General features: G+C 46.3%; 1 protein-coding gene across 1 annotated transcript in view; it reads right to left on the reverse strand.

Annotated features, from left to right (window-relative positions):
- HROB (homologous recombination factor with OB-fold) overlaps window positions 1-6,090 on the reverse strand; it is a 33,513-nt gene extending 27,423 nt beyond the window's left edge. The window contains exons 1-2 of the mRNA XM_068263886.1: window positions 5,999-6,090; window positions 2,105-2,158 (exon numbers count right to left, since the gene is read on the reverse strand). Of these exons, the coding sequence (XP_068119987.1) occupies window positions 2,105-2,158; window positions 5,999-6,001 (57 nt within the window). The 5' untranslated portion in view covers window positions 6,002-6,090. The remainder of the gene's footprint in view (window positions 1-2,104; window positions 2,159-5,998) is intronic.
- Between the last annotated feature and the right edge of the window lie 8,540 nt (window positions 6,091-14,630).

Here is a 14,630-nt window from a genome sequence, read left to right on the forward strand (position 1 = left end):
TGTTTAACTCTCTAGTAAGGCCACATCTGGAATATGGAATTCAGTTCTGGGCACCACATTACAAAAAAGATATTGCAGTTTTAGAGCAGGTGCAGAGACGAGCTACAAAATTGATACGTGGGATGGAAGGTCTCACTTACCAAGAAAGGTTAGATAAACTGGGTTTATTTAGTCTAGAGAAAAGACGCCTTAGAGGGGATCTAATTAACATGTATAAATACATCAGAGGGCAATATAATAGCTTGGCGGATGAGCTTTTTGTCCCTAGGCCTTCTCAAAGGACTGGAGGACATGATCTGCACATGGAGGAAAAACCTTTTAGCCATTTACTTAGGAAAGCGTTCTTTACAGTAAGAGTGATTAAAATGTGGAATGCATTGCCACAGGAAGTCGTTATGAGAAATTCTATACCGGCATTTAAAGGGGGCTTAGATGCGTTCCTTACATGGAAAGACATCCAAAAGGAATTTTCCCCTTTAGGGGCTAATTGGACCATGCCTTGTAAGAGGTTTTCGCCTTCCTCTGGATCAACAGGGATATGTGAGGGAGCAGGCTGGAGTTGTACTTTGTACTGGTTGAACTCGATGGATGTATGTCTTTTATCAACCCAAATAACTATGTAACTATGTAACAAAGGAGATTGAAAAACATCCGGCACTGCATTGAAGAAATGGAGCATTTATTCTGGACTTGTGCTCAAAAATTGTTAGGATGCAAACAGCAAACAATTCAACATGAAGAACAATACAGTCATACCATAGGTGCTTGAATGGCAGTGGGTGCTGGGTGTGATACGGGCAGCCTGACGGCCGTTTGGCACGGCAGTGCTTCTTCTAAGGCTCAATTTGGGTGGTTGAGCCTTAGAAGAAGCACTGCCGTGCGAAACGGCCGTCAGGCTGCCCGTATCACACCCAGCACCCACTGCCATTCAAGCACCTATGGTATGACTGTATTGTTCTTCATGTTGAATTGTTTGCTGTTTGCATCCTAACAATTTTTGAGCACAAGTCCAGAATAAATGCGCCATTTCTTCAATGCAGTGCCGGATGTTTTTCAATCTCCTTTGTTACAATGTTATGCTGCAGTGTCATGCTATCCTGAGCACGCATCTGGAATATAGGTGTTTGCAAGTCAGTCCCAATACATCTCAAATGCAACTTCTCCAAGTAGTGCCGACTGTCTTTTTCCTTTTTCTACGTGGCTTTAACGATGTAACTATGATGGGTTGAACACTGCTATATGCCGCCGTGGGAGGCTTCAGAAGTCTTTGAGAGCCTAAATGCTCCTGAAGACAGGTGGCTCCGCACTGTGTGAGCACGCTCTCCCTCGCATGGGCAGTATGGAGCCACCCGTCACTCAGGCACCCAAAGACTTCCGAAGCTTCCCACGGCAGGGGATTCCAATGGGGGTAACAGCAATGGAACGAGGAGACCGCAAGGAATGGGAAGGCTCTATAGGACCCAGAGTATTCCCTTTCTGTAGGGGAGTATCCAATAAAAAGTTATGTGCCCAGTGTGGGTGAAAAGACCCCCTTGTATCTGGCTGCCCAGTGGACTGTCATCATGTCAGCTCTCCATTCATACATAAGCGATGATGGGCAATCCTCCGTCAGCTAAACATAGTGCATTATAAAAATAAACACTTAAAATGAACCAGAGATGAAGCTCCCTCATGTATCTTACCATATATATCAGTGGGAACATTAGAGAAAACACCTACCTTGCTCTCTGTTTCATCCTTCACTACTCAGCCTGCTTGTTATCAGCCCTGATAAAATCCCCGACTGAGCATTCAGTCTGGCTTTGTTTAGGAATCATTATAGCTGAGTCATTATAGCAGAGCCAGAAGGGGGCAGACTTGGGCTTGAAAAGACATCAGAGAAGACAGACTCAGCTATAATGACTCCTGAGCAAAGCCAGACTGAATGCTCAGTCGGGGATTTTATCAGGGCGGTTAACAAGCAGGCTGAGCAGCGAAGGATGAAACAGAGAGCAGGGTAGGCGTTTTCTCTAAATGTTCCCACTGATATACATGGTGAAATACAAGAGGGGGCTTCCTCTCAGGTTCACTTTAAAACCGTAGCACAAAAGAGGACTCTTCTTACCTCATCATCAAAATCTTCCGACTCTGAGCAAAACAGATTCTGGAAACGCAAAGCCTAGCAGAAGACAAAAACAAAAAATATGACTAAAAGAAAGACAAGAAGATAAAGCTATGCAGAGCCAGAACTGTCGCCATAGCAATCAGGTCCTGATCCCCATAGGCAACGGTTTGCAACCTGCGGATCCTAAATGCTTCTTTCTTCAGTGGCTTATTACTCAAATCTCTCCCTCTAATGTCTAAATCAATGTTTCCTGTTCCATGAAGACCAAAGTGGCCCATTTCTGAACATCCCAAAAAATGACAGGATACCAAAAGCATCTTTTTCAGAGGGCAGGTGGTACACCCCTATGTATTCTAGATACACAACACACATGACCCCACAAAAATGAGGTTACAGACAAAAAGAGTAATATACTATAGGTATAGCAAACACTTAGTGATTGGACTTGTTTCAGCCAATTTCGGATTGGATGCAATTAACATAGTTATCGTGATGCCCTTTCTTCACCAAATTGTGGTGCATCCTGCTTTTTTTTTTACTGCATCTGAGATAAGTCTAATGGGAGGCCAAAAAGATTGCACGGCAATTGCAATTTTCAGTGAAAAAGGGCCATAACGCTACATAATAAAATAAAAATAAAGAACTTTGGAAAGTGCGTCATAAACAATAGAATCAAGAGGCATCCAATATCTAATTAAATAGTTAGAATTGATTTAAGGGATCCTTCAAATAGGCAGATGAAGGCGGAGCTGCTCTCCTGCACTGACCGGTGCTTGTTAGCGCCCCATAGTGGCGGTAGACTGCCCCCTCTCCCATGTGGTCACATCTGAGCGCGGCTGCAGCTGTACTCAGACGCAATATATTGCGGTTCTTTGCTGCCGGGTAATGACGTGAGTAAAGCACTGACACACACGGTGGTACAATCGTTGCCACTCAGCAGCATTTAATTATTATTATTTAGTATTTACATAGCGCCGACATCGTCCGCAGGAAGGGCAACGTGACATGGAAAGTATAAAAGGGGCCTTAAAGGATACCCGAAGTGACATGCGACATGAGTTAGACATGTGTATGTACAGTACCAAGCACACAAATAACTAGGCGGTGTTCTATTTTTCTTTCTCTGCCTGAAAGAGTTAAATATCAGGTATGCAAGTGGCTGACTCAGTCCTGACTCAGATAGGAAGTGACTACAGTGTGACCCTCACTGGTAAGAAATTCCAACTGTAAAACACTTTCCTAGCAGAAAATGGCTACTGAGAGCAAGAGATAAAAAAAAGGGAATTTCTTATCAGTGAGGGCCCTTTTCCACCAGCGCGTTTGCGCTGGCTGAATCGCAAAAACGCAAACCGCTAGCGATTTTACAATCGCTACGGTTTGCTTTTTAACATAGGAATCGCGGTAGGTCATTTCCACTACCGCGATTCGTTTTTGTCGGGAACGCGAACGCGCGGCGGAGCGATATTTGCCGCGATTTTGCTATGCAGTGCATAGCATAGCAAAATCGCGGCCGCGAACGTCGGGGAATCGCCGCTAATTGCGATTCAGCAATCGCTAGCGTTCAGCGTGAACGCTAGCGATTGCTAGTGGAAAAGGGCCCTGAGGGTCACACTGTAGTCACTTCCTGTCTGAGTCAGGACTGAGTCAGCCACTTACATACCTGATATTTAACTCTTTCAGGCAGAGAAAGAAAAAAGGGAACACAGCCTAGTTATTTGTGTGCTAGGCACTGTACATACACATGTCTATCTCATCAGGTCACTTCGGGTATCCTTTAACCATAGCTACTTGGCACGCATACTCCATAATAATAAAACATACCTAAGCAAACATAAGAAAATATTTGAAAAACATTCAATAAAGGGAGTCCTGTTTTTATTCTTTATATGTGTTGGGATGATCTTTCATAATAAGGTATTTGTTACAGTATAAAAATATTAAGAAACACTGTTCTAATTCAGTGTCCTAACCTGTCCAATTATCTATCATAGTGATGATATTTCACTTATATATGGACTGATAACCACACAATATCCAACGCAATTGATACCTCCTGAATCAGAAATCAATCACCATGTTCATTCAATCTCAATTAGATTTCACTAGAAATCTTCTCGAGAACAGATGTAACGTTAGCTCTGAACTTCTCTCTGGATGAAGTGTAATGCTAAGCAGTGTTTCATCTTGCACAGTACCTCCTCTACCCACTTCTTTGAGAGCATTCCAGCATGCCCAACTACCTTTTAAGTGAATAAAGCAAACCAAAGTGGGCGCTAGTCTTAGGGCTGGTGCACACCAGAGCGGTTCCTGAGCGTTTCTCAAACCGCTTGGGGATACAAAACCACTTGGGTAATGTATTTCAATGGGCTGGTGCACACCAGAGCTGTTCGTTTTTTCCACAAACGCAAAATCGGGGGCTGCAGCATTTTTTTAGATTTCTGAGGCATTTCTGCCTCAATGTTAAAGTATAGGAAAGTGGAAACCGCTCTGATAAACGCTAGATGAGAGCGGTTTTCCAGGCGTTTTTGTTACAGAACCTGATCAGTAACAGCTTTGCTGTAACAACACTTGTAATCTGCTACACAAAAAAGCTGCAAAAACTGCTAGGCATGTGTAGAAAACCTCTCTAAACATGCCTAGAATCGCTCTGAAATCTGCTACAAAAACCTCTAGCGTTTTGCGGATCTGCTACAGGTTTTTGGTGTGCACTGGCCCTTTGTCTAGTTGAGAGTACCCAATGGCCACTTTCTGCTCCCGGCAATATGCGCGACCACTAATTTGGAAGAAATAGGGAACACAGTAGGAAACACTATCTAACCGACTTAGGTTTAGTAACTTTGCAGAAGCGGTAGCTGAAGCGAGCACCATGCCTGAAGGGGCGAGGCGTTTCCCCCACTGGGTCCCCATTTCTTATTAATTAGTGGACATGACCAAGACAGATTCTGTCATTAGTTCCCTCGGGGAGAGACGGTGTTAGGTGCCCTGGAGGGGGAATAGTAATGAACACGGCCCAGACTTGTGCAGAAGCAGGATCAGCCATATGCCGGCTGTATCCTGCGCCCAAGTCTACCGACGCCGATTTCAAATATACTCAGCCAGGCAACCTGCATTGATTAATAGGAAATGTATGTCAGCCTTCATATCCCTCTAACTTCAGGTGTGCCATACCTCACAACTTTTTGAGATGAGAAAGAGGGACACTTATGCTCCACACCCCAACCACGCCCCTGATCACACATACCATAAATATTTCATAAGAAAAATATGTTGTTTTATGATTCAAACCACACTGGTCCTTTCTGTCCTGGTACATTTTCCTTCATAGTAACATTTTAAAATTAGTAATATATCAATTTAAAGGAGGGGAATAAAGTTCAGAGTCAATCAAACAGATTTTAGTAGAGAAATATATATATATATATATATATATATATATATATATATATATATATATATATATATATATTTACATAGAAAGAGGGACAAAGTTCTGAAAGAGGGACAGATCTCCCAAGGATGGACTGTCCCTCCAAAAGAGGGACAGCTATGGGATATGCAGGCTGCTATATTTCCCTTTAAACAATACTAGTTGCCTGGCAGTCCTGATAATCTCTCTGACTGCAGTAGTGTCTGAATCACACACCTGAAACAAGCATGCAGCTAATCCAATCTTCAGTCAGACGTGTTCTGCATGCTTGTTCTGTGTCTATGGCTAAGCAGTGGCAGCCTGCATTGTTTAATAGGAAATGTATGTCAGCCTCCATATCCCTCATGTAAATAATTGCAGCTGGATTACAGACCAGCAAGCCCTGACTCTCCTGACAGCTGCAGCTTCAGGCCTGACACAGAACACCAACAACACGTGGTCATAGAGAGAAGGAAGAGCCACTTCACCATTATTATGATTGTGGAACAGCCGCCTGAGCAGGAAACCTCCTCTCTACCGACTCCCGCAGCGTTCAGCTCCTCAGCAAGACAGCTTCCGGTTCCCCACTTCCGGTGTTTGGAACGCACCGTCCTCCCGCTGTGCGATTCAAACCACAGCATGGCCCGCCTTCTATTGGAGCTCCCCCTGCTGGAGCTAGATGTACTGCACGCTGTAAGTTACTTCCATGGCTGCTGCTCATGCGACAGAATCTCCAGCAGCCATTCACTATTAAGCAGGTGGAAAACTAGAAGACAGGCAGAGGGGAATTATTACTGCAGTGCTCAGGTTACAACTCATCTCTCTGTGGTAACATCACTGGCAAATGGCCTCCTGTGGGTTTTTTTTTCTATAGGGGGCTCAACATGACATCCTGATGGTAATGGAAGGTACCCCATTGCATGGCTCCCAAGTGTCCCTCTTTGGGAGCCCTGTCCCTCTTTCCTCCTCATTTGTCCCTCTTTCTATGTAAATATATATATTCCTCTACTAAAAATGTGTTTGATTGACTCTAAACTTTATTCCCATCCTTTAAATGGATATATTACTAATTGTAAAATGTTACTATGAAGGAAAATGAACCAGGAGAGAAAGGACCAGTGTGGTTTGAATTATAAAACAACATATTTTTCTTATGAAATCTTTATGGTATGTGTGACTAGGGGTGTGATGGGGGCGTGATCAGGTGTGTGGCAGGGCCGTGGCTTAACCACTTGAGGACCCACCCTTTACCCCCCCCCTTAAGGACCAGCGTTGAATTCTGTGATCTGTGCTGGGTGGGCTCTACAGCCCCCAGCACAGATCAAACACCAGGCAGAGAGATCAGATCACCCCCCTTTTTTCCCCACTAGGGGGATGATGTGCTGGGGGGGTCCGATCTCTCCTGCCTGCGTGTGGCTGGCGGGGGGGGGGGGGGACCTCAAAGCCCCCCTCCGCGGCGAAATTCCGCTTCCCCCTCTCCTACCTGGCCCCCTGGTGATCGGGGCTGCACAGGACGCTATCCGTCCTGTGCAGCCTGTGACAGGACGTCCCCTGTCACATGGCGGCGATCCCCGGCCGCTGATTGGCCGGGGATCGCCGATCTGCCTTACGGCGCTTCTGCGCAGCAGCGCCGTACAATGTAAACAAAGCGGATTATTTCCGCTTGTATTTACATTTAGCCTGCGAGCCGCGATCGGCGGCCCGCAGGCTATTCACGGAGCCCCCCGCCGTGAATTGACAGGAAGCAGCCGCTCGCGCGAGCTTCCTGATTAATTAGCCTACAGCCGGCGACGCAGAACTGCGTCGCTGGTCCTGCAGCTGCCACTTTGCCGACGCGCGGTATGAGTGCGCAGTCGGCAAGTGGTTAAAGGACTTACGAGCCCAAAAACGTTATAAAAGAGAAGTAACTTAATCACGTTTAAATGCACGGAGGACGCCATCCGCGCCCTCCGTGCAGTTCCGCCGGGTCCCCGCAGTGTAATAGCCCCCCGTGCTGCTCCCGACCCCACAGACGGGGTCGGGCTCCCCTTCCTCTCCTAATATGGCCGCCGGAGCTGGCCACGGCTGCGCAGTCCGCATACACCTGAGTGCGGCTGCGCAGCTCTAGGGCCTCCCCCCACGATCCATGCTACTGTGCGTGGATCGGGGGAGGCCCTAGAGCTGCGCAGCCGCACTTGCGTGTATGCGGACTGTGCTGCCGCGGCCAGTTCCGGTGGCCATATTAGGAGAGGAGGGAGAGCGGGTCAGGAGCGGCACGGGGGGCTATTACACTGCGGGGACCCGGCGGAACTGCACGGAGGGCGCAGGTGGCGTCCTCCGTGCATTTAAACGTGATCAAGGTACTTCACTTTTTTAACGTTTTTGGGCTCGTAAGTCCTTTAAGTGTCCCTCTTTCTCATCTCAAAAAGTTGGGAAGTATGCTATGTTGTGCAACATTCAATACAGGTCTTCCAGCATTACAGGTTGGCCATCAGTGGTAATTAGTATAGATAAGGGATGGGGAATGAGATGAAAAATATTCTGTGTTGATGAAATTGAGCCAATCCAGCATCTGATTGGTGTAAATCCGTCCCGCGTGTAATTTGCAATAGCATCAGGCAGGGAGCAGGGGCATAACTAGAGGAGCAGCCCCTGTGATCGCGGCGGGGGGATGGGGCAGAGCTGTGGGGGACCCCAACTACTAACCTTCCCTTCCTCCGATATGGGGGAGATGACATGTTTTTCTGGTTACACTTGTTATGGGTGTTAAATGATACCCGAAGTGACATGTGACATGATGAGATAGACATGTGTATGTACAGTGCCAAGCACACAAATAACCAGGCTGTGTTCCTTTTATTCTTTCTCTGCCTGAAAGAGTTAAATATCAGGTATGTAAGTGGCTGACTCAGTCCTGACTCAGACAGGAAGTGACTACAGTGTGACCTTTACTGATAAGAAATTCCAACTATAAAACACTTTCCTAACATAAAATGGCTTCTGAGAGCAGGAAAGAGATAAATAGGGTGAATAGTTCATAGATTTTAGCTCTGGCATACTTCAATGCATGTGTCATTGAGCAAAAACAATAAAACAGTTAAAACTTAAAAAGTAGATTTAAACATAAAATAAAACCGTGGAATATCTTAAAAAGTCATTTTTAGGAGAAAGAAAATAGATACAATTGTTTATTTAATTCGTTTATTTTCGCCTCGGTTGTCCTTTAAAGGGGAACTATGGCGAAAAATTGTAAAATTTTAAATCTGTTTAAACATTGACAAATAAGAAGTACGTTTTTTTCCAGAGTAAAATGAGCCATAAATTACTTTTCTCCTATGTTGCTGTCACTTACGCTAGGTAGTAGAAATCTGACAGAAGCGACAGGTTTTGGACTAGTCCATCTCTCCATAGGGGATTCTCAGCAAGGCTTTCATTCTTTATAAAGATATTCCCTAAAAATGATTTAAACAATGATGCTGACCAGCTTCCCTGTTTACTACACAGTTTTTTGGCAGTTGAACAGAGCAACTGCCATTCACCAAGTGCTTTTGAAAATAAATAAATCCCTAAGAATCCCCCATGAAGAGATGGACTAGTCCAAAACCTGTCGCTTCTGTCAGATTTCTACTACCTACTGTAAGTGACAGCAACATGGGAGAAAAGTAATTTATGGCTCATTTTACTCTGGAAAAATCATACTTCTTATTTGTTTGCTTGCACATATTTTAAATTTTAAAATGTTTCACCATAGTGCCCCTTTAAGATCACAATGTCCACACTTGTTTTATGACCCTTGTGAGATGGGCGTGAAGGTCAACAAGGGAAGGGGTGTGAGCATTGAGCATTGGGGGGGGGGGGGGAGCATCCAATCTTTCCTGGGGGGGGGGGGGGGGGGCATGGATTGTAGTTACGCCACTGGCAGGGAGTGCACGTTTGAATCCTGTGCATTTTGATGCACATAGCACAACATGCATTTCTACACTAGCCATTGTAGTGAAAGATCCGTCTAGGACAAGACAAATAACATTTATATCGCGCTTTTCTCCTGGCAGACTCAAAGCACCAGAGCAGCAGCCACTAGGACGCGCTCTATAGGCAGTAGCAGTGTTAGGGAGACTTGCCAAAGGTCTCTTACTGAATAGGTGCTGGCTTACTGAACAGGCAGTGCCGAGATTCGAACCATCCTGTGTCAGAGCCCTTAACCATTACACCTTCCAGCCAAATGCACGTCATCTGCGTTTATGCGTTTTGCTGCAATCTTAAATCACACGGCAGTTTGCTTTTTCCTGGACGATGTTTCCTGAATTCAAGGCATTAAGTTGCAATCTAAAAATTGGTTTTCCATCTGTGGAGAATGCAGAAGAAAGGCAGAGCGCCGCAAGCCCCAGAAACACCTGCAAAATCGCCAACGCAAGGGTGCTCCCTGCCCTAGTTTAGTAAACTAGCATTTTACTGATCGTATCATGATTCAGGTTCTGATCCGAAGCATTTGGAACGCTCATCCCCAGTGCTGGAGGGTTCCTGCACACTTTGTGTTTTTAATTTGCTGATCAACAATACAATACAATACAATAACCTTTCTATAGTACATTTCTCCCATAGGTCTCGAAGCGCTTAGGCTCTCTCAGATTCAGTAATTAGTAGGATGAAGTATTCACACAACAAAAGTTATATTTCTGCAAATGCCAAACAGAACAGGTGGGTTTTCAGTCTGGATTTAAACACGTCCAGGGATGGAGCTGTCCTGATCTGCTGAGGTAAGGAGTTCCATAACGTAGGGGCAGCATGACAGAAGGCTCTGGGACCAAAAGTTTCCAAGTGGACTCTGGGTATGACTAGATTATTAGAACCTGTGGATCTGAGAATGCGGGGATTGCTATGCAGCTGCAACATTTCTTTCATGTATCCAGGGCCTAGATTATTCAGGGATTTAAATGTCAGTAGGCCGATCTTGAATAGGACCCTCCATTCTATAGGTAGCCAGTGAAGGGAGTGCAGGACTGGCGTTATGTGGCAGTGACGGGGTTGGTTGGTTAGCAGTCTGGCAGCAGTGTTCTGTATCAGCTGTAGGCGGTACAAGACCTTTTTTGGAAGGCCGGTGTAGAGAGCACTGGCCAATAGCTCTCTGCAGACCTATCTAAGGGCCCTGGCACACCGGAGAGCGTTTTGCGGGTTGTTTTCGTTCAAAAAAAAAAATAAAAAAAGGCTTCCATTGACTTGCATTAAAATTGCAGCAAAATAGCCACAATTGCGATTTTTTTTTAAACATTTTACCATGATTTTAAGGCAAGTCAATGGAAGAGTTTTAATAGAGTTTGGGAGGGTAGAGAAAAGGACGGGAGGAAAACCGGGAGCCCGATCTGGTGCAGTACCGTAGGTTATAGAAATAGCGTCAACATAGGACATGTCAATTATACTCACGAGGCTGGGTTGCAGCAAGGCAACCACATCAACTCGCGTGTGGAGAAGTACCGTCCCCACCTGGAAGGTGGTAACCCCTGTCTCGGGGTGAACGTCAACTAGAAGAAGAGTTAGGAGACGCCCAGTGTACTCTTGTGTGGAGGATCGGTATGTATGGTTATAATGAGGAGCATAGATCTAAAATAAAAGTAGTAAATGGTCCTACCTTACAAAGTAGTCCATCCGTTTAGCTTTAAAAGAAACTTTATTGAGCACTAAAATTGACAACGCGTTTCGCGGTATAACACGCTTCCTCAGGTCGAGTACTGTGCCTTGGGTAGAGGTAAAGCAGTTCCAGGCACCTGGAGTACACTGGGCGCCTCCTACCTCTTCTTAATGGAAGCGTTTTTTTTTTTAAACAAAAATGGCCCAAAAAACTCTCTCCGTTGTGCCAGGGCCCTAAGGAAGGATTTTTACTTTAAGAGATTGCCGTTTCAGTCTCATCTCATGCTATTAAGCTACGTTCACACTAGATAAAAGTTGTCCGAAGCAGCTAATAATGATCGCTTCCAACAAGGATCGTTTGCTTATAGCGGATTGTATAGCGGTCGCCAGACGCCACTTAAGGATCTGGCATGACAAATACTTAACCACCCCTTAGCAGCCTATACATGGCCAGTGAGATGCTAATCATTATGAGTTGATGCATTTGATCCGTTACTAAGCTTCATAATATCAGCATATCATTTGCATCAACATAAAAAGATTAGAATTTCATTGACCACCTCTAGTACAGTCCATTGGCAGTTGATGTAGCAGGCAGCCTCAGCCCCTTCCAATAGCCCTGCTGCTAGGATAGTGCAGTGGCCTAGAATGATGATGTCATCAGAATATTCAAAACTATCCTGAGATATCTGTAATGCAAGCTTTATTTCCTTTTAAACAATATCAGTTGCCTGGCAGCCCTGCTGATCTGTTTGGCTGCAGTAGTGTCTGAATAACACCAGAAACAAGCATGCAGCTAGTCTTGTCAGATCTGACAATAATGTCAGAAACACCTGATCTGCTTCATGCTTGTATATTAAGGTCCGTACACACGTCTGATGAAAGGCAACGACGGGTCCGTCGTCACCTTCCGCTGGGCGGGTTTTCAGCAGACAGTACAGCGTGGGTTTAGTCTGTCAAGGCTGTTTCTGAGCGATCCGCCCAGCCTTGTCAGTCCACCGACAGACTGTACACACGCTGTACTGTCTGCTGAAAACCCGCCCAGCAGGAGGTGACGATGGACCCGTCGTTGCCTTTCATTGCCCGGGCAGTTGTCTTTGATGGGGCGGAGCTTAGCTTCTGTGCAGCCAAAAATGAGGCTTGGATAAGAAAAAAAAAGTTCTGATGCTGTGAAACTGTTAAAGAAACACCAAGGGCTTGATTCGCAAAGAAGTGCTAACCTACTTAGCACGTCTAAAGCCGCATCTACACACGTAGATGCGGCCGCGATGTTCCTTAACAATCGAGCCGCTGATGCGGCTCGATTGATAAGATCCGACAGGACGGATCTCCGCACCGCCAATTCCCTGCTCGCTCCACGCGAGGGGACAATGGCAGGGAATCGAGCAGAAGATAAGCAGCGCCGGCGGGGACGAGCGGGGAATCGAATGCAGGGGACGCGGCGGGCACGCGCGGGGGGACGCGGAAGAGGCGATCCAGCGGCTAATTGAGCTGCCGGATCGCAGCCTCATCTACGCGTGTAGATGAGGCTTAAAGTCTTTAGACGTGCTAACCAGGGTGCTAAGTAGGTTAGCACCGGATTTCTCAATCAGATCGCGCGCTAAGTTTACGCACGCAAATTCCTATGCGCGCGCTAAGTCCCATAGGCTTTAATGGCCACTTCGTGCGGAGCACCCTGTGCTCTGTGCAGTGCACGCGAAAGTTTTACACGCATAAAGTTTTCGCGCGTAAAGTTTTGCGTGCGAAAAGCTTGTTTATACGTGCTAAGGGGGTTTTCACAGGCGTGCTAACAGTTAGCGCCGCTCTGTGAATCAAGCCCCAAGCCTTTTCAGTGCTGCTGAGTAGATTTTTAGTCTGGAGGTTCACTTTACAAGGAAATAACTATGGCAGCCTCCATATCACCCTCGCCCTGGGTTCATTTTTCTTTTTATCCTTTTGGCGCCTCCTTACTTTGAGTACATTTTGATCCACCTGGTGGATGGGTGTTGACACCCCTTCTCTTTTTTTCTACGGAGAGCGACTTTCTTAAACCTGAACGGGGACAGGTCTAATCTCCTCGTCTGCGATTGAAGTGGTTGCCCCTATTGGCAACCCATACTTGTGAGTATAAACCCTTCTTTTCCACAATTGTGCCATATACCAAACGATAATACACTATCGGGGGCTCTCGATCTCTTCTCTTCTTCTTTGCATATTCCTTGGGTTCATTTTAAGATCAGGAATGTATGGAGGGGGGTTTACTACGAGGAGTTCCTCTGTTGAACTGTCAGCTGTGCGCGCTGCTCAGCACATGAATGTATTCCTTATTTTATGGAAAATGATGTTAGGCAAGACAAAGACACACCCTGGCCACAGTCATCTATAATTTATATTCCTGCGTCTGCAATGCTTGGAGCGCTCAGAGCCTCCTATGCAAAGTCCCAGACTGCGGCTACGTAGGAGGAACTCTGTCTCACCACCGAACACCTGTGGCGATCTCCATCCACCACTGTACAGTGTGGAAATGTCACTCTGTGTTGGTTGTACAGCGGTGCCTGCCAGCCCGTGGCAATAAGATTATATGTAGAGGCGCCAAGAGCTGTCTGTGCGACCCAGAGCAGCCGATCAGCTGTTGTTCCATTTACTATTCTAATAATATTATTCTATCTCTACAGGCCTCCCGAGTAATGCAGAGAGAGAGGTAATTCTTAGCAGACAACCATGTCCCACTTTACCATAAGCAGGTGAGTCCAGCACACACCGATCTATGTATACTGTCTGAGGACTTGATAAGAAGGGTGCTCAAATGGTACATTTTTTCATAAAAAAATAAATACATTTGTTTTAAATGTGGTCATGTGACCTTAAGCAGCCCAGTTGAAGGAGTTAATAGCCTGTTAAAGAGAACCTGTAACAAAAAAAAAGTTCCCCTGGGGGGGTACTCGCCTCGGGAGGGGGAAGCCTAAGAGTCCCAATGAGACTTCCCCCTCCCCTGTAGCTGCAGGCAGTCCAGCGCTGGCTCCCCCGAAGTCTCCCGCAATCCTCCTTCGACAAGCCTGACAAGCGCTGATTTATTTACCTTCCCTGGCTCTGGGGGGCGCTGTTGCGGCTCTCAGCACGGAGATAGGCGGAAATAGCCGATCTCTGTTGGGTCTGCTCTACTACGTAGGCGTAGGAGACTTGTGCCTGCGCAGTAGAGCGGCCCGACGGCGATCGGTTATTTCCGCCTATCTCCAAGCGGAGAGCCGCAACAGCGCCCCCTCTGGAGTCAGGAAAGGTAAATATTTACATCCCCGCTGTTCAGGGAGCTTTATCGCCGCCGCCGTGGGACCGAGGAGGACGGGGGAAGCCTTGATAGGATCCGGAGGCTTCCCCCATCCGAGGTGAGTACCCCCCAGGGGAGGTTTTTTTCATTACAGGTTTTGTTTAACCAAGCTAAGCTACTGCTGCCTGGTTCAGAGCCGTGATTGGCCAGTCAATATTGGATGTGTGCCTTTTAAATGGACTCTGAGCACCTCTCATTGACATGCCTTTAAG

Source organism: Hyperolius riggenbachi, chromosome 12 (genome assembly GCF_040937935.1).
Source record: "Hyperolius riggenbachi isolate aHypRig1 chromosome 12, aHypRig1.pri, whole genome shotgun sequence".
Classification (NCBI taxonomy): domain Eukaryota; kingdom Metazoa; phylum Chordata; class Amphibia; order Anura; family Hyperoliidae; genus Hyperolius; species Hyperolius riggenbachi.